Below are 20,746 nucleotides of genomic sequence, written 5' to 3' on the forward strand. Positions count from 1 at the left end.
TTGGAAAACTCTAAGGAGAATGGGTATTATGTCTTCCCTGTATGTCTGATAAAATTCCGAGGTAAATCAATCTGGCCGGGAGTTTTGTTCTTTGGTAGTTTTTGATTACCTCTTCAATTTCGTTGCTGGTAATTGGTCTGTTTAGATTTTCTGTTTCTTCCTGGGTCAATCTTGGAAGGTTATATTTTTCTAGGAAGTTGTCCATTTCTCCTAGGTTTCCCAGCTTGTTAGCATATAGGTTTTCATAGTATTCTCCAATAATTCTTTGCATTTCTGTGGGGTCCGTCGTGATTTTTCCTTTCTCATTTCTGATACTGTTGATTTGTGTTGACTCTCTTTTCTTCTTAATAAGTCTGGCTAGAGGCTTATCTATTTTGTTTATTTTCTCAAAGAACCAGCTCTTGGTTTCATTGATTTTTGCTATTGTTTTATTCTTCTCAATTTTATTTATTTCTTCTCTGATCTTTATTATGTCCCTCCTTCTGCTGACCTTAGGCCTCATCTGTTCTTCTTTTTCCAATTTCGATAATTGTGACATTAGACCATTCATTTGGGATTGCTCTTCCTTTTTTAAATATGCTTGGATTGCTATATACTTTCCTCTTAAGACTGCTTTTGCTGCGTCCCACAGAAGTTGGGGCTTAGTGTTGTTGTTGTCATTTGTTTCCATATATTGCTGGATCTCCATTTTGATTTGGTCATTGATCCATTGATTATTTAGGAGCGTGTTGTTAAGCCTCCATGTGTTTGTGAGCCTCTTTGCTTTCTTTGTACAGTTTATTTCTAGTTTTATGCCTTTGTGGTCTGAAAAGTTGGTTGGTAGGATTTCAATCTTTTGGAATTTTCTGAGGCTCTTTTTGTGGCCTAGTATGTGGTCTATTCTGGAGAATGTTCCATGTGCACTTGAGAAGAATGTATATCCCGCTGCTTTTGGATGTAGAGTTCTATAGATGTCTATTAGGTCCATCTGCTCTACTGTGTTATTCAGTGCTTCCGTGTCCTTACTTATTTTCTGCCCAGTGGATCTATCCTTTGGGGTGAGTGGTGTGTTGAAGTCTCCTAGAATGAATGCATTGCAGTCTATATCCCCCTTTAGTTCTGTTAGTATTTGTTTCACATATGCTGGTGCTCCTGTGTTGGGTGCATATATATTTAGAATGGTTATATCCTCTTGTTTGACTGAGCCCTTTATCATTATGTAGTGTCCTTCTTTATCTCTTGTTACTTTCTTTGTTTTGAAGTCTATTTTGTCTGATATTAGTACTGCAACCCCTGCTTTCTTCTCACTGTTGTTTGCTTGAAATATGTTTTTCCATCCCTTAACTTTTAGTCTGTACATGTCTTTGGGTTTGAGGTGAGTTTCTTGTAAGCAGCATATAGATGGGTCTTGCTTTTTTATCCATTCTGTTACTCTGTGTCTTTTGATTGGTGCATTCAACCCATTAACATTTAGGGTGACTATTGAAAGATATGTACTTATTGCCATTGCAGGCTTTAAATTCGTGGTTACCAAAGGTTCAAGGTTAGCCTCTTTAGTATCTTACTGCCTAACTTAGCTCGCTTATTGAGCTGTTATATACACTGTCTGGAGATTCTTTTCTTCTCTCCCTTCTTGTTCCTCCTCCTCGATTCTTCATATGTTGGGTGTTTTGTGCTGTGCTCTTTCTAGGAGTGCTCCCATCTAGAGCAGTCCATGTAAGATGTTCTGTAGAGGTGGTTTGTGGAAAGCAAATTCCCTCAGCTTTTGTTTGTCTGGGAATTGTTTAATCCCACTGTCATATTTGAATGATAGTCGTGCTGGATACAGTATCCTTGGTTCAAGGCCCTTCTGTTTCATTGTATTAAATATATCATGCCATTCTCTTCTGGCCTGTAGGGTTTCTGTTGAGAAATCTGACGTTAGCCTGATGGGTTTCCCTTTATAGGTGACCTTTTTCTCTCTAGCTGCCTTTAACACTCTTTCCTTGTCCTTGATCTTTGCCATTTTAATTATTATGTGTCTTGGTGTTGTCCTCCTTGGATCCTTTCTGTTGGGGGTTCTGTGTATTTCCGTGGTCTGTTCGATTACTTCCTCCCCCAGTGTGGGGAAGTTTTCAGCAATTATTTCTTCTAAGATACTTTCCATCTCTTTGCCTCTCTCTTCTTCTTCTGGGACCCCTATAATACGGATATTGTTCCTTTTGGATTGGTCACACAGTTCTCTTAACATTGTTTCATTCCTGGAGATCCTTTTGTCTCTCTGTATGTCAGCTTCTATGCGTTCCTGTTCTCTGATTTCAATTCCATCAATGGCCTCTTGCATTCTATCCATTCTGCTTATAAACCCTTCCAGAGTTTGTTTCATTTCTGCGATCTCCTTTCTGGCATCTGTGATCTCTTTCCGGACTTCATCCCATTTTTCTTGCGTATTTCTCTGCATCTCTGTCAGCATGTTTATGATTCTTATTTTGAATTCTTTGTCAGGAAGACTGGTTAGGTCTGTCTCCTTCTCTGGTGTTGTCTCTGTGATCTTTGTCTGCCTGTAGCTTTGCCTTTTCATGGTGATAGGAATAGTCTGCAGAACTGGGACGAGTGACGGCTGGAAGGACTTCCTTTCTTGTTGGTTTGTGGCCCTCCTCTCCTGGGAGAACAGCGGCCTCTAGTGGCTTGTGCTGCGCAGCTGCGCGCAGACAGGGTTTCTGCTTCCTGCCCGGCTGCTATGGAGTTAATCTCCGCTGTTGCCGTGGGCGTGGCCTCGCTCGGGCAGCTACTCCAAAATGGTGGAGTCGCGTTGGAGCAGGAGCTGCTGGGAGGCTATTTATCTCCGTAAGGGGCCTGCCTGCTCCCTGCAGCCCAGGGGTTAGGGTGCCCAGAGATCCCGGATTCCCTACCTCTGGATTAAGTGACCCGCCCTGCCCCTTTAAGACTTCCAAAAAGCACCCGCCAAAACAAAACAACGACCACAAAAAAAAATAAAATAAAATAAGAAAAAAAATTTTTTTTTAATTAAAAAAAAAAAAAAAGGGGGGGTGGTCGTTCGTTTTTCTTTATTCTCCGGTGCCAGCCTCAGGCCTCTGCTCACCGGTCTTTCTGCCCTGTTTCCCTAGTATTGGGGTCCCTATCCCTTTAAGACTTCCAAAAAGCGCTCGCCAAAACAAAACAGCAAAAAAGCAAAAAAAAAAAAAAATGGTCGCGCGCTTTTCTTATGTCCTCTGTCGCCCAGCCTCCAGTGCCCGCTCACTGTTCTTGCTGCCCTGTTTCCCTAGTATTGGGGTCCCTATCCCTTTAAGACTTCCAAAAAGCGCTCGCCAAAACAAAACAGCAAAAAAGCAAAAAAAAAATGGTCGCGCGCTTTTCTTATGTCCTCTGTCGCCCAGCCTCCAGTGCCTGCTCACTGTTCTTGCTGCCCTGTTTCCCTAGTATTGGGGTCCCTATCCCTTTAAGACTTCCAAAAAGCGCTCGCCAAAACAAAACAGCAAAAAAGGAAAAAAAAAAATGGTCGCGCGCTTTTCTTATGTCCTCTGTCGCCCAGCCTCCAGTGCCTGCTCACTGTTCTTGCTGCCCTGTTTCCCTAGTATTGGGGTCCCTATCCCTTTAAGACTTCCAAAAAGCGCTCGCCAAAACAAAACAGCAAAAAAGCAAAAAAAAAAATGGTCGCGCGCTTTTCTTATGTCCTCTGTCGCCCAGCCTCCAGTGCCTGCTCACTGTTCTTGCTGCCCTGTTTCTCTAGTATTGGGGTCCCTATCCCTTTAAGACTTCCAAAAAGCGCTCGCCAAAACAAAACAGCAAAAAAGCAAAAAAAAAAAAAATGGTCGCGCGCTTTTTTTATGCCCTCTGTCGCCCAGCCTCCAGTGCCTGCTCACTGTTCTTGCTGCCCTGTTTTCCTAGTATCGAGCGCCCTGCACTCTGGCCCGGATGGCTGGGGCTGGGTGTTCGGCAGTCCTGGGCTCCGTCTCCCTCCCGCTCTGCCTGCTCTTCTCCCGCCGGGAGCTGGGGGGAGGGGCGTTCGGCTCCCGTGGGGCCGGGGCTTGTATCTTACCCCCTTCGCGAGGCGCTGGGTTCTCTCAGGTGCGGATGTGGTCTGGATATTGTCCTGTGTCCTCTGGTCTTTATTCTAGGAAGGGTTGTCTTTGTTATATTTTCATAGATATATGTTGTTTTGGGAGGAGATTTCCGCTGCTCTACTCACGCCGCCATCTTCCGCCCCTCCCTGGGAATTGTTTAATCCCTCCTTCATATCTAAATGATAGTTGTGCTGGATACAGTATCCTTGGTTCAAGGCCCTTCTCTTTCATTGCATTAAATATATCATGCCATTCTCTTCTGGCCTGTAAGGTTTCTGTTTAGAAGTCTGATGATAGCCTGATGGATTTTCCTTTGTAGGTGACCTTTTTCCTCTCTCTAGCTGCCTTTAACACTCTGTCCTTGTCCTTGATCTTTGCCATTTTAATTATTATGTGTCTTGGTGTTGTCTTCCTTGGGTCCTTTCTGTTGGGAGTTCTGTACACTTCCATGGTCTGATCGATTATTTCCTCCCCCAGTTTGGGGAAGTTTTCAGCAATTATTTCTTCAAATACTCTTTCTATCCCTTTCTCTCTCTCTTCTTCTGGTGCCCCTATGATGCGGATATTGTTCCTTTTGGATTGGTCGCACAGTTCTCAGTATTGTTTCATTCCTGGAGATCCTTTTATCTCTCTGTGTGTCAGCTTCTATGCGTTCCTGTTCTCTGGTTTCTATTCCATCAGTGGCCTCTTGCATCTTATCCATTCTGTTTATAAATCCTTCCAGAGATTGTTTCATTTCTGTAATGTCCTTCTGGACATCATCCCTTAGCTCTTGCATATTTCTCTGCAGCTCCATCATCATGGTTATGAGCTTTATTTTTAATTCTGTTTCAGGAAGACTGGTTAGGTCTATCTCCTTCTCAGGGTTGCCTCTGTGATCTTGGTCTGTATCAATTTCTTCTGCCTTTTCATGGCAATAGATTTATTTGTGGGGAGCTGGCACATGTGTTGGGTAAGAGAAAGTCCCTTCTTGCCAGTTTGTGGCCTTCCTCTCCTGGGAGAACAGCAGCCTCTAGCAGCTTGTGCTGGGCAGCTGCGTGCAGACAGGGCTTCTGATCTTGCCCGGCCGCTATGGAGTTTAACGCTGCAGTTGCTGTTGGTGTGGCTGCCTCAGGCTGCTGCTCCAATATGACAGAGCCGCATCGGAGGGGGAACAGGCGGGAGGCTGTTTATCGTGGTGAGGGGCCTCCATGCTGCACTGCAGGGGTTCGGGTGCCCAGAGTTCCCCGTGATTCCCAGTTGCTGGGCTAAGTGTCCTGGGGCACTTCCGTCCAGCTGTGGTGTCCCTGTCCCTTTAAGACTTTCAAGAAGCACTCGTTTTTCTTTGTCCCGGGTGCGCCGGCTGCGGGGACCCACTCACAGGTCTTACTGTCCTGTTTCCCTAGTTTCCAGCACTCCACGCACCCACTGTGTGTCTGTGCTCTGGTGCGGATGGCTGGGGCTGGGTGTTTAGCAGTCCTGGGCTCCCTCTCCCTCCCTGCTCTGACTCCTCTCCTCCTGCCCAGAGCTGGGGTGAGGGGCGCTTGGGTCCCGCCAGGCCGCAGCTTGTATCTTACCCCCTTTGCAAGGCGCTGGGTTCTCGCAGGTGTGGATGTAGTCTGGCTGTTGTCCTGTGTCTTCTGGTCTCTCTTTTAGGATTAGTTGTATTTGTTGTATTTTCAAAAATATATATGGTTTTGGGAGGAGATTTCCGCTGCTCTACTCACACCGCCATCTTGGTTCTCTTTCAGTTTACATTTTTACAAACCATAGATGAAAGCCTGTTTCTCCACATCCTTGGTAGCATTTAGAAATTTCTTTTAATGTTTCCCAATATGAACAGTTTAAAATGGCAAGAGGCCTTTATTAATCAGTGTTTAGTAGTTAAAAGTGAAAGGATACTAAATAGTTTTTAGATATTTGAAAGGCATGTTATTCTTGATCTTAAAAGGAAAAAACATCTTTGTCCTTTCATAACATGAAAAATGCAAGTGAGAACAGATACTTATTTCTACATGCAGTCAAATAAGTAAATTAATATTTTGAAACAAGCAGGTTTTCAGTGTTTTTCCCTACTTTCAGTCATTTTCTTGAAGTAAGCAAGCTAGCCAATGGCTTCTAATTTTTCCTAGCTTAATGCAGATACAGAAAAAGAAGGAGAAGAGTTTGAAGACAACATGGATGTTTTTGATGACAGCAGTTCCAGCCCTTCCGGCACATTACGAAATTATCCACTCACCTGCAAAGTTGTTTATTCCTACAAGGTTTGTATTTCTCTAAACACATTGCTCATAGTAAATTATAACAACTCTGAAAATACATGTAGCTGTATCTACTCAGCCTCTCCTACTGTGCTTAACATAAAACCGGTGTTCAATTTATAGTAAAAGCAACTTAACATAATGTAAAGACTAGCTGTGACATCAGAGTGCCTGAGTTAAAATCTTATCTACCACTTACTTGACTACACTAGTCCCTTAATCTCTGTGAGACTCAGTTTTCTCATCTGTATTATGGGAATAATATTGTAAGACTTTTTGTAAATAGTACTCATCCTTACTATCAATTGCATGCTTGGCCCAAGACCCTCCATTAAGATAATCCTCAAAATTGATATTAAAAGAAAACTCTTTTACAAAGCAGTTATATTAAACTTTACCTTGCCTGGTCTTAATATAGCCACTTCTTGTTTCCATGTTAAGGAGGGACCAGGATAAATAGGTGCCAGAATTTCTAAACCTGATTTGTTGTAATAATTCTTAATTTTTCTCACCCCTGCCCAGCTTGTCACATTAACTTTTTGCTTATACAAAGTAAATTGAGTTTCAGTTTCCCCGTTCCTCTCTTTTGCTCACTCCCCTCATCCAGTCCATCAGGCAGCCCAATTGAAATAGTCCACCTCCAAAACACATTCTGAATCCATTCACTTCTCACCATCTTGGTCTAGGCCATTGCTTTGATTACAGTGAAAGAAAAGAGACTAATTTGGTATCCCTTCTTCATACTTGCTTCCCAAGAGTCCATTTGTCCACTCTGCAGCTAGAATTATCTTTAACACATAAAGATTATTTTATTCCTCTGCCTATAACCTTTTATAAGCTTCCATCACATGTAGAAAAGCAAACTCTTCACTAGTATCTAGTGTTCATGTTGATCTGTCCCCTGCCAGTCTCCCTAGCTTCACGTCAGAGCATTCCTGTCCCCGAACCACTCAGTACACGTTAGCCACGTGGCTGCCTTTTAATCTTCGAAAGCACCATCCTCCCTCCTGACTTAATAACTTTGCATTTCGTGTCCCCTCTACCTAGAAACATCTTTTCCCAAATCTTGGTTGGCTGCCTACTGCTCTTCATTGAGGCTTAGCTCAAATAGTGCCTCCTCAGGTTTCCCCTAACCCCCCCAAATATATAACGAACTTCTTAGTCACTGCTCATATCCCATTGCCCTTTTGCCCTCTTTATTTACTGTATAGCACTCATCACCAACCAAACTTAATCTTGCTTTCATATTTCTTTTGTCTGACTCCACACTAAAGGTCCATGAAGGCAGAAACCTTGTCTGTGTACCTTATCTATATGTCTTCAGCACCCAGGACAATGTCTGGCACACAGTAGGTCCTCAGTAAATGATTGTAGAATGAATAAATGAACGATGTAAGGAAGGCATGAACAAATAAATCCTCCTCTGACCTCCATGCTGATGGAGACCTAGTGCTTAAGGAGCAATAGAGGAAGGGTATGGAAGGAATCTTCAACAGTCATACATGGAACAATCTCTTTCACATCACCATCCCTGGAAAGCCAAAAATTTGCAGTATTTGCTCCTCAAAATCAGTGATTTCCAGAGTTTTTAATTTAACATAATTTTCATTATATATTTAAATTAGTAATATTTCCTCTTTTCCAGAAGGATTGGGGTTTTTTTTTTGGTATAAGATATTTTGATAATCCTTTGAAAATTTTAAGTCATCTTCTGAGATGCTTGTGTTATCAAGTATTATAAATCTAGGGTTGGGAATGTTTCTTTCCCATTGCTCCCTTTTTAGTACTGTATTTACTTTGAAGTTCCAGAATCAAAATATAAGGTCCTTATAGAGGGTTTTATGCTAAGTGAAATAAGTCAGACAGAGAAAGACAAATACCATATTATTTCATTTATAAGTGCAATCTAAAATACAAAACAAACTAACAAAACAGGAATAGACTCATAAACACAGGCAATAGACTGGTGGTTGCCATAGGAGACAGGGATGAGGGAATAGGTGAAAGACCTAAAGGGTATAAAGAGGTCCACGATTCCAATTATAAAATAAATTAGTTACAGGGTTGAAAGTATAGCATAGTGAGTATTGCCCATAATAATATAATTAATATCTTTATATGTTGGCCGATGGTAACTATATTTATTGTGAGCATTTAGTAATTGTCAAATCACTTATACACCTGAAGCCAATATATCAATTACATTTCAATTAAAACAAATTTAAGATCCTTAAATAGAGAGGGTCCTAAGTGTCTGAGTGATTATGAACAGCACACATCATCCAGAATTCCCTCTATTGGCTTATCCCAGACCTGTCCCTATTATAGACTATAGAACTCTATTATCAGTTAATCACTGAACATTTATTGAGTGCCCAATATGTGATAAATTTTAAGAATGCAAAAATGGATGTGACACAATTCCTGACCCCTAGTCTAGAGAGAGTAAATAATAAACTGAAAAATAGACTGTGTGGAAACATTTATAGTAGAGGTAAGACTGCTGATTCTTTCCGTGATATTTGGGAGAAATTATACAGATGAGGTGGCATTTAAACTGGGTCATGAATAGGATCTTTCTAGGTATAGTGAAAAGGTAAGGAAGGGAGAGAGCTTTCTAAGCAAGGAGAACCGCAGATGCAGAGACACGGTTGATGAGAGTGTGACGTGCTCAGGAAATGTTCAGTGCAGTGGCGTGTGAGCCTCAAGTGTGGGGAAGAGAGCCGCTGAAGTAAAGCTGCTTGCTGTCAGACGGTAAAGGGCCTTGTATATCTGACCAGAATTTGGCTTTTATCCTGGCTGGGAGCAGCCATTGAGTGTTCTAAAATCAGACTGGGCTTTTAAGAAGGTAACCCTGGTTGTAACATTATAGAATATAGATTTGTATAGAAAGAGACTAACTATAAGCCTCCTAGTGATTCCTATGGTCCAGACCAGCAAAGAAGGCCTGGATTAGTCTGATGAGAACAAAGAAAAGCTATATTTAAGGATTAAATTCAAACGCCTCAAAAATGTCAACTTTTAATTCTACTAACATACATCTTAAGGAAATAACACAAAATATAGAAGAAAATTTTGGATACAAAAATGTCCTTTCCCTCCTATTTCCAGTTGGCTTTTATAAACTGTATTAATGTATTAGCACTTACATAATTGCAAAGTAAAAAATAAAAGTTTTAATTTTCAAAAAAAAAAAAATGTCCTTTCATCATAGTACTACTTTGTAATAGCTCAAAGTTGACAGTCCAGTAAGGGAATATTTAATTAACCATAATTACATCAATATAACAAAACATAAAATATTATGAAAATAATTGAAAATTACACTAGTGAGAATTTTTTAAAAGAAGAAATGCTATGTTATGTCAAAAAAGTAAAATACCAAATTGCATGCACTTTAAGATCTCAGTTATGTATATTCCCAGCCTTCCTACAATGAACATGTAATACTTTTATAATCAGGAAAAAGCATATTGTTTTAAAAGAAAACAGGAAATTTAGAGTGGTGGGAATGGAGGCCATGGCTCCTTCTAGAGTTCTGGCTGTTGCTGGATATTAGGACTTCAGGAAGCAGTGTGAGACCACTTGTTTATTGAATAACTATTTACTGACCACGTGCTGTCTCTAGTTGGGGTAAGTTAGAAGAAATACATTCCCTGCCTTTAAAAAGTCATTCTAGTAGAAAGCCCACAAGAGCAGACAACTAAATAGAGTGCCATGTGGTCACTGTCGGAGGGATGCACAAAGCCTGGTAAGAACAAACGGAGGAAGAAGCAAGCAGCTCATTGGGGTGGCCTTGGAGAACATATGAGCTGGGCTTCAAGTCATGAGTAATAATAAAAGCTACCATTTATGAAGTACTGTGTGCCTGGTATTTTTTTTCCCTAATCCCTTCAATAACCCGATAAGGAAGATATTATCAGCTAACCCATTAATTCAGCAAATGTTAATTGAGCACTTTTCATGTACCACCTGTCCTCCTTTCTAGGCTCAGGGATACAGCACTGATCAAAACAGGCAAAATTCTCTGCCCGTGCAGAGAATTTTCACATTCTAATAGGAATAGAAAAAAAACTGAGGTTCAGAGATGTCTTGTGGCCACTTGCCCTTAGAAACACTAATTACTTGAACCCACAGTAATGTAAACCCATTCACCAGATGGAAAAGAGGGAGCAGGACCTGCTGGAAAGAAAGAACAGCCTGGTAAAGTATAGAAGCAAGGAAGAACAGGGTGGGTTCAGAGAATAGGGAATAGTGTGCTGTAGCCAAAGAATAAAGAGACCACGGGGACCAAATTCATGTAGGTACCATAGTCTTCCATGCCATGCAGAGGACTTGACCTTGTCAGGTGGGAGAATGGTATGATCAAGCTAGCGTCTGCTTATGAAATGATGCTGAGCAACTTGCATGGACCTCCAGGACTTTTCTGTAGGGCAGCAATATACTGAAAGCTGTTCTTATCCCTCCTGCTTTGCTCTCACTGATTGAAGTCTTGTTGTGTTGATACTAGTTAAGTCTTGCCATGGAGTTAGGAAAAACATCTTTGTTATATAATGCCTGTTGCAGTATATTCATAGGGTGGTGTAGCTTCAAATTAGCAAAGAAATTCCACTGGAAAAACTACCAAAAATCAGTGAGCTTTTTTCCCTCATGTTTTGAATCAGAGTTAATTTGCTTTAACTAATGGCCCTGGAGTATTTCTGTGAATGGTCAGCCATTTTCAATACTGTTTTTTCCATCTCTGCAGCCGTGGTAATGTCCAGAGTCTGGGTTTGGTGAGATATTATGAAGCACATGAAATGGTAAATGAGTCGCGGAAAGTGACCCATTTTCTTGCCTTATTTTCCCTGGTGTAACTTGGAGATATTTTACACTTTGAGACTGTGAGATTTGAAAAACTGTATGGTCTTAAGTGGTAGTTTAAACTGATCTTGGTCCTTGGGGAAAGCGTGTAAGACTGTTCACTAGAGAGAGTGAGAAGATGCCAGCAGGCCCCTCCCTGTTACATGTGACAGGCAGGTCTCTCTAGGCAACAATGCCACATAGTCTCCCTCCAACCCCTCTGCAGAGCCCCTGAGAGTGCTCTCAGATTCCACAGTCTCCAGGGCCGGTGCTAGTGGACTCCTGCTGTCAGGGGTAATAAAACCATCACAGTTAGCTGCTTGTGCAGGAGCACCCACAGGGATCAGCCCTGTCTCCGCAGTTAAGTTGGAGCACAATAAATCCAAACTTTGATCTCAATCATTTACTTTCCTACATTTCCTTTCTTCTCTTGGGCGCTGTTTGACAGTGATTCCAGATCAGTTCTAGGTGCTTCGGAAGCTGTCATCCACTCCATGTGCATAGTCCTTTGCCTTCCCACAGCATGCACCTCCATTGTAGCCCTCTGGTGCAGTTCTGACTCGGTGCTTTCTCCTTTGCCTGTGCTGCCCAGATCAGCATGGTTCTGTGCTTATTCATCCCACATTGCCTCCCCCATCCTCCCCAGAATGGCAGGATTGTCATTTTGAAGAAATGGAGGCATCAAGAAGTTGAATAACTTACCAATAAGTACATAAGCTGGAGCTGGAGCCCCAGTCCACTCTTTCCAGCAGAGTGCTGTGTTCACTGTACTTATTACCTCTTGAGGATTCCGTTTCTCCAGTTTTTGTTGTGGCTTTATTTTGTTCAGTTTTTTAAAGTAAAACTTCATCTCATTATGATAATTTTACAACACTTAAATTTTTATGTTCAATACATTTTTCAAAATCATTTCAGTATTTTGATTCCCCAGTTTTTGTTATGATCAGCTCACATCTGCCCTTTATCTAACCTTTTTAATTTTGTCCATGACCATCCTACATTGCAGGCTTCTCAACCAGATGAGTTGACCATTGAGGAACATGAGGTGTTAGAAGTGATTGAAGATGGAGATATGGAAGACTGGGTGAAGGTATATTCCTTTGCTCATATCGCCCCTTCTTGTGACATTTTTAGGAGTTTGTTTTGGTTCTTGTTATGACCTGTCCAGATTGTGTGTGCAAACCTTTTTTGTTGCATATCTTTTACTCAGGCTCGAAATAAAGTTGGCCAAGTGGGTTACGTGCCAGAGAAGTACCTACAGTTCCCCACCTCCAACAGTCTGCTGAGTATGCTGCAGTCCTTGGCTGCTTTGGACAGTCGGTCACACACATCCAGCAATTCCACGGAGGCCGAACTTGTTTCAGGCAGCCTCAACGGAGATGCCAGTGGTAAAGACTGAAACAAGGCACCCTTTATTTAGTCACATTTGGCCTGAACTCTATTACCCTAGAGTCAGCCTTCAGTAGGTTAGAAAGCACAACTTTATTCCTATTCTATATTTTCCTTTATTTGGTCACATTTACTCTATACAGTAGAATCCTAAAGGTGATCTTCAGTGAGTAAAACAATTACTGCTTTACTCTTATTCTGTATGACAGTCTGGTAGTTGTCACATGAGCAGAGGGGTGGTTGCAAAAGTAGCCTGGCTGTCAGTGTTCTTACTACGTTTTTCTCTGTCTTTCTACCTAGTCTGTTTTGTAAAAGCACTTTATGACTACGAGGGCCAGACAGATGATGAATTATCTTTTCCTGAGGGAGCAATCATCCGAATCTTGAACAAAGAAAACCAGGATGATGATGGCTTCTGGGAAGGGGAATTCAATGGGCGGATTGGGGTTTTCCCATCGGTGCTAGTGGAAGAACTGTCAGCCTCAGAAAATGGTGACACTCCATGGATGAGAGAGATTCAGGTATGTGAGAGGGAAGAAAACTGAATTAAAAGGTGTTAAAAGAAAGTGACTCCCAAGAGTTGTTGGCCCATGCAAGACTGGGCTATAGTCTCGGACCCATCCTCTCTACTCCAGTCCTCGTTACCAGGTTTCTGCAAAACTAGATTTGGGAAAGCAGAGACTCAGCAGTCAGACTCTCATGGAATGGCAGTATTACACCTCCTTTCTCCCACATACTGTTCTCTGAATGGCTTAACTGCAATGCTCAATTGTATGTAACATACAAATGAATGGTTTGGTAGAAAGAAACAAACCAGAGAAGGGAATGTGTTGTCTCTGTGGCTAGTTTATATAGTAAAAATATTAGGTTGTTCTTCCTCTCCCTCACTGTGAGAGCATTCCTGGCCAGCCCAGGTCCTGCCAGGCCATCTCAAAGAACTCAGTGAGTGGCAGAGCCACAATATACTCATGTGGCCCTAGACTTCACTCATCACAGCTAAGCTCACCTTTCCAGAAAGGGCCTGATTCAGATCTGTCACAGCAGTGCCCCAGGTCCAGGACCTTAAGGAACATGTCTGCCCATCTTGTTTGTGGCCACTTAGTCTGACATTTACAAAACCTGGGGAAGTCAGGAACTCAGCCAATTGTTTTATTTTACAAAAAAAACAATATAACGTGTCTCTTTTTCTTCACTGAATTTACTGAATTGACTAATTTGGTATGTTTTCAGTAGAACACTAGATAATGCTTTGAATTGATAACTGTTTAAGATAAACTAAAATCAGTAGTATAGTATGAGATCTGTGATAGTAAAAAGTTAAATGCAACACAAAACTGGGGTTTAGGGTGATTATTTCAGGCTCTAATGTGCTTATAATGAGGCTGACAAAGAAAGTGTTAATCATCATAACTTGACGCCAGAGAAAAGCAGTTTGCTGTAGTGTGAGAAGCCAGCCATCTCTCTGTGCAGAGGGGGGCACTTGGTAACCTCTCCTCCCTCTGCAGATCTCTCCTTCGCCCAAGCCGCCTGGCCCGCTGCCTCCACTGCCGCTGTATGACCAGCCTCCCAGCAGCCCGTACCCCAGCCCAGATAAGAGGAGCTCCCAGTACTTCCCCCGCTCGCCTTCAGCAAATGGTAAGGCTTCTCTAGAGCATGGATCTAAATACATTTTCATTCAGAAATCCACATGTTCACCTGAAGGACAAAGTTCTGCATTAGCATTTTTGTTGCTCAGCAGCACAAATAAAATGAGTTTCTTGGTTCCCTTCCATAGAAAACAGCTTCCATGCTGAATCGCCAGGATTCTCACAGGCACCAAGGCACACTCCTGAGACCTCATATGGCAAACTGCGACCCGTAAGTCTGTTATCTGGTGGGGTTACAGAATACACAGTTCTTCCAAAGTGGAGGTTAGAAAGTAATGTTTTCCCATGGCCCCTGTGTTGCTATGAATTCCCCCATGCAGGGGTGAGATGGGTTTGGAAAAATAAAAAAGCACTTGAGAAGGAAGGCTATAAAAATGAACACATTTTGGAAGGTCTAGGCTGTGCTGGTGCTGTTCTCACTGAGCCATGGTGAGTGCCCCAGATGACATCTGTGAGAGCACACCTCGCTTACAGCAGGCTCTGAGCACCAGGCAGTCTGACTGTGAGGCAGAGCGCTGTCTTCAGCAAGCATTCATTGACATAGTGTTCCAGACTTACATTTGCCTCTTTGAGGGACACAGAGATGAAATAATAAGATACACGTCATGCTCTTTTGAGTTTTGAGAGCTTCTGTTCTCAAGGAGAATCTATTCTTACAAATAATCACCTCTCCTCACCCCTAACTCCACTGCCAGCTGCACCCCACCACCTCACTGTGAAACAGCTCTTCCATGGTCAGAACTTTCCCATGATAATCCAGTGCACACTTGCAACTTTATTTTCCTTGACCCCCTTATCAGCATTTGACACCATTCCTTCAGCCACTCACTACCTTTGGCTTCATTCATTCATATGTGCATTGAGTGCCTTTTTACTGACTTGGTTCTTTATCGTAAATGTAATAGGAAGCAGCTGCAAGGTTGTAAGCAGTGCAGTGATATGACTGGCTCTGCATTTTAAAAACATTGCTATAACAGCTAAGTTGAGAATGAATGGAAAGTGACAGAACATAGGGAGCCATTATGAAGCTGGAGCAGTGGTCCAAGTAAGAGGGGGCTGTAGCATGGACTGGTGGGTAAGAGTGGGAATAGAGAGAAGTGGGCCAATTTGTTCCATCCTCGTCCCTGGTTTGCTTTCTGCCTCTCTGGCCCTTCCTTTTCATTGACCTTTGCAGGCTCCTCAGCCTCTCTCCATCTCTGCTGATGCTTCTCGGAGTTCTGTCTGGGGCCGCTTCTCTTCAGTCATTAAACACTCTCCCTGTGCAATCTCATGGCTCTGATAACCTTTTATTTACTGACAACTTCAAGATTTATAACTACCAATCCAATCTCTTCCCTAAACTCAGACTTTTGGGCATCTCAGTGTATATGTACCAAACCCCCAAAACTCAGCAAAATGAGTTGACTGTCCTCCCTCCCAGCCATTCTCCTCCCATATTTCTTGTCTTGGTGAGTGGAGCCCCCATCCTACTAGTGCTTTGGTGTCACTCTTCATAAGTCCCAGGCCCTGCCTCCCACATGACCAAACCTGCCAGGTTCACCTCGGAGACAGCTGTCAAATCTTCCCACCTCTCTGCTACTGCACTGCCAGTGCCCTCGTTCAGGGTAGTGTCAGCTCTCATTCAGATGGCTACAAGGGCCTCCTAAATGATCTTCTTACCTATACTCTTGCCCACCTCCATTCTTTTCTCCTGTTACCTGAGTCATCTTTTCACACATCTACTACTGCTATTTAGTATATCGAAGACTCTTCTTTGCCTACAGTTAAGCTCAGATTTCTTAACATGGCTTCATAACTTAATCCCAGCCTACTTTCTAGTCTTCTCTCTTATGACTTATCTCCTTCCAAGACATGCTTCAGGTCTCCAAGCATTGCTTTCTCTTGCTTCCAACCCCAGGCCTTTGCTTTGGACAAGCTTTTAGGACCACAGTGACTCTTGTGCCTCTGAGAGTTTCAGTGTGGCCGAAAACCTGATTTGTAGACTTCACATTTCACCCTGAACAGTAACTCCTTCTCAGTGTGGAAAACAGTGAAGATTAGGTGGAAAGCACATGCTGAGAGCATTTCTGAGATCCCTGGGATGCATACATGCTTGGGTAAATGACTAGTTGCTCCAGGCACTGAATTAGGAAGTTGACTAACCATCCGTGTCTTGTTTCATTCTCAGGTCCGGGCAGCTCCCCCTCCACCTACGCAGAACCACCGAAGGCCAGCAGAGAAGATCGAGGATGTGGAAATCACACTGGTGTGATGATGGGTTAGCCCATCCATTACTGCTACAATCAAGGCCAGGCTTGGAGTTTGGCCAGGCTTGTTTTTTAGGCACCTTTGCATGATGACTCTTGAACAGAGCAAAACAAGGAAGATTATATGTGACTGGGTAGCCTGGTGGACTCCTCCCACGTTTTGAATATTTTGTACCTTTTTTTGTTGTCATTTTCTATGTCATCTCTCCTACCATAGCACAAATCCTAGTGGGCCCTAGAAGCAGAGGGGGGCACCCTCATGTCTACCAGTGGTCCATTTTTATACGAGATTCAAGACCAGGCCTCTTTCAGGGCACAGTCCCAGAGATACCGATCACGTGCACTCGTACAGTATATTACTGTGGACACGGGATGTGGCAGAGATACTCATCTTTCTTCAAGTGGCTTTTGCTTGTCTGGTTGAATTTAATCAGATCACTGGCTACATAAGGAAGAGAAGGAGGGACTTCAGGAGAGGCTGGCTCCTCCCCACTGTTAGTCCCCAGACTGAGAAAGTGAAACCTGATTGGAAAAAAGGACTGCCCTGAGTTTTACGCCAGTTACATTAATACACATCTCTTCCACAACTAACGGATTTAAAAAATAACGGTGTCCTTTGTATTAATATTTATGCCATTCATTTAGTATTAGTGGAGCTAAAATGGAGGGGCTGAACTAGTAGCCAAATCTTGTCCATCACATAGACTAATGGAAAGGAGGCTGTGGCTGAATCAGAAATGGAGCTTCCAGATCTGAAATGAGCCAATTTAATGTTCTTTTTATATTTGGGTATTTTCATCTTAATTTTTGCAGCATATACTCTTCTGACCAGTATCCTTAGAATCTGAATGTCTAGATCAATTGGCAACACATACCTGCCTTCTTGAGCTTCTCTACTAGCAAGGTCCCTGGAATTACTTTATTCCCAAGGCAGTGCACTGGCCCAGTCAGCCAGACTGGCTGGTCCAGACCAGCAGCCAGCCGCCCCCACAGAAAATGCAGCTTCCTAGGTCCCACCAACTTGATGTTTCCTTGGGAGGAAGAACCTGTGGCTCATGGAGGAAACTGGCTTCCTATAAAAAAGGACTAAACGATTGCACGCCCTGCACAAGTGCAAAATGAGGAGGAAAAGACAAGTTCTTCAGGCCCAGGGAGAGCCGGGAGTTGCACTTGCCACCTCCTGTGGAAAATAGAGAATGCCTTACCTAGGGACTAAGGGTATTTGCCAGTTGCTTTTTTTTCTTTTTAAGAAATCAAATTTGCAGAATTTAATCTGAAAGTTATATTATGCTTTGAAAACTCCATCCGTCCTAAAAAATATTTAAAAACTTGAAATGCTTGCCACATGTCCCCATGGGATTTTTTACCAAAAGTAAGGTCTTAGCTGAAGAAATTTTTGGTTAGAAATTGATCACTTCATGACAATACCCACTGATGAATCTTCTCCGTAACTTGGGGGTTTTTTGTTTATGTTTTTTGCATTTCTTAACCTGTTGATCTATTTGAGGTCTTTTTGTGTTTATCAAACTTATTCTTAAGTTTAAAAAAGAAAAGCGTGGTTTTTTAAGATTTGAAAGTTTGCTGGCACATTAAAAAAAAAAAAAAGCACTTTAAAAATCTTTGAAGTGCTTAAACCAGGCAGTTATCACCACCCAATCTTGTATTCTCTCCTTAGTTAGCCAAATTGTCCTTGAATCTGGATTTTCCACATTCTCAGAGGGTTATTTGAAGTTTTTTGTTGTATTTTAAAATATCTTTTGGAAGAGCTGCTAATTTTATTTTAAAAAAACAAAGTTGTAAAAATATGCCTCCTTTTTAAGAAGAACCTCTCCCTCCAGGACGTGTAACCCAGCGCCACAGTGCACAGGGCCAGGCTCGGAGGGGTGCCTCTGTGCGGATGTGCTTCCTTTAGAGTGGCTGTAAAAAGTTTGTATTTATTATGTATAAAATGTTGAATAATAAAAAAATGGAATTAAGTTTTCTAAGTTTCCTTATAAAAAGATTTGAGTAAGCAGACTATTCCAAATTGAGCTTCTTAAAAGACACTCCTGGGCCCTCCTTTGAACCCAACAACACATAGGGGAAGTACATTTTAATCAATCCATAAGATAGTCAGTCCCTGATGCCCCCCCACCTGCCCGGGGAATAGTCTGGATGCTAGAGAAGTAAATAAGGTGTTTTACCAGTGGGAAGAGAAAGGACAGGTACACATGTGAGGACAGTACTATGTGATGTGGCTGGAAGGGGGTTTGGACAGCATACAGGGGGCTCTCGGGGGACAAGGAGGGTCACTGACACCCTTTGTAAGGGTGGGGCCTCAGGCTTCTACAAAGTGGGCATTCTGGACCCCTCTGCCCATTCCTAAACCTCTACCTTGAGGAATAATGAATCAAGTGAAGGAAATTTTATTGGTGTGGGGAATGGGTAAAGGATCCCGGTTAAAGGCTGAGTCCCTCTGGCTGCCAGCCCAGCTCAGCCTGTGTGGGGAGGGGCCCCACCACTCTCCTATTCCAGAGCTGGCCACGTGCAGTATGTATTCTTCCAGACATTTTGTGTGCATAAGACTCATAGGTGCACATGCTGCCTTTTTATATAAGCTTTTATCTATTGCCTTTTATGTAAGATTATATAGTACATTTAAGTTTACTTCATTCTTTTGGATGGCTGCATTTGACTCCATTGTTTGGATATATCCTAATTTAAGCATTCTTGTAGTGATGGATGGTTAGGTTGTATCCATTAGCTATTAGGAAGTAAAATTAACATCTTGTACATAATTCTTTATAAATTTGTTCCAGTAAAAATATTGAGTGAATACCTAAATACATAATTTGTTAGTCAAAATTTTTATTTTTTCAATTTTTTTTTTGTTATTTAATATTATTAGATTTTGCCAAATTGGCCTCCGAAATTTTGATTGTATCCATTGAAACTCCCATGAACACCACAGGAGACAACATGGGACTGTGGTGTCAGAAGGTCTGAGCTAAATCCTGGCTCCCACTTGATAGCTGTGGATCCAAGAAGACCATCCAGGTGTGCAGCACAGGGTAGACAAAATGGTTCTCACCCTCACCTCTCCCACCTTTGGTGGCCTTCCTCTCAGAACTGGGGTCCTTGCTACTCATCCAGCCTCACAGTAACACAAGGTTGTATGAGACACAAGGAAAGCATGTGTGTGTGAAAGTGCTTTATTGTACCATAAATACAGGAAAGGCTGTCAGTGCACGTTAAGTAGCTTTTCCATCTCCTGCCTTCCCCTGCTAATGAAAACTCCCATCTGACACTACTGTTGGTATTGGAGGCTCAGTTTGTGACCAGAGGACAGAGCTAAGCTAATTGCCCAACCCAGTGTCACAGCTAAGATTTGACCACCTTCGTCACAGGAACTACCCATAATGCAGTCAAGCCAGTCACAGCACACCACCTGCGTCCCTTTCCTCTCTGACCATGCACCCCAGCCCACGTCTACAAGCCAGAGGCTCCAGAGGGAAGAAATCACACCTGGCCACTGCTTTATGGGACAAACTTTCCTTCTGGGCTGCTGCATCTCCAGCTTTAAAAGGAGTGCAATGAGATGATTCCCTAGGGATTATCCAATTCTTATTTTATAGACAAGTTCCGTTTCTAGACACAGAATGAAGACATCACATAAAAAAGGTCACAATATTTGGAAACAGACTTAATAATACACAGACTTATCAGGATGGCCAGAAACTGAAAAGAAAACCCAAGCCCCTAGGACTCTGCTGTGACAATGCAAAGCATCCTCTAGGTTGTGATCATACACAAACAGCACACTGCTCGCTACCCAGCCACAGACTCTAGTTGCAGGGCCAACTGCTGCCTGGCCCTCTCTGAGCGGCCTTAGGACAAAGTGAGGCTGCTCTGAATCTGTATTTATTTTGTTCATTACAAAGTTGTTTTTCATGGCAAAAATACAACCAAGTTACAGAAATTTTAGTTTAGAAGGGGGAGAATTGTCATTTGTCCTGAAATCCTACGTGACCCAACCATTTGAAGTTTCCTTGACTCTCCAGGACTCTCTATAACTGCTTGATCTGCCAAGATGCCTGTGGATGCCAAAGAGCATCTTGTTCCTGGACCATTTTCCCCTGGTCCCAATAGCCAAAAAAGCAAATACAGTACTTCTGACATGTCTGTTTCTGAGAGTTCTGGTCTGGGAATATCTTTCTGGAACATCATCTTGAAACATTACAGAAATGAACCAAAAATGGGGCTCAACACCACTTCCATACCGTGTGTTAAATACCTAAGTGTCCTCACTCTCGTCACCCACTTGCTCCTGTTCGGGCAGGGGAAAGAGCCTGTATTGAATA

General features: G+C 42.5%; 1 protein-coding gene across 2 annotated transcripts in view; it reads left to right on the forward strand.

The window, feature by feature from the left end:
* The window catches only part of FCHSD2 (FCH and double SH3 domains 2), a 359,006-nt gene extending 338,629 nt beyond the window's left edge, over positions 1-20,377 (forward strand). For both annotated transcript variants that reach the window (XM_036888620.2, XM_036888618.2), the window contains exons 14-20: positions 6,155-6,286; positions 12,132-12,215; positions 12,336-12,513; positions 12,815-13,035; positions 14,020-14,149; positions 14,289-14,371; positions 16,328-20,377. In XM_036888620.2, coding sequence (XP_036744515.2) covers positions 6,155-6,286; positions 12,132-12,215; positions 12,336-12,513; positions 12,815-13,035; positions 14,020-14,149; positions 14,289-14,371; positions 16,328-16,411 — 912 coding nt within the window. In that variant the 3' untranslated portion in view covers positions 16,412-20,377. The remainder of the gene's footprint in view (positions 1-6,154; positions 6,287-12,131; positions 12,216-12,335; positions 12,514-12,814; positions 13,036-14,019; positions 14,150-14,288; positions 14,372-16,327) is intronic.
* The last annotated feature ends 369 nt before the right edge of the window (positions 20,378-20,746 follow it).

Source organism: Manis pentadactyla, chromosome 9, assembly GCF_030020395.1.
Source record: "Manis pentadactyla isolate mManPen7 chromosome 9, mManPen7.hap1, whole genome shotgun sequence".
NCBI classification, from domain to species: Eukaryota; Metazoa; Chordata; class Mammalia; order Pholidota; family Manidae; genus Manis; species Manis pentadactyla.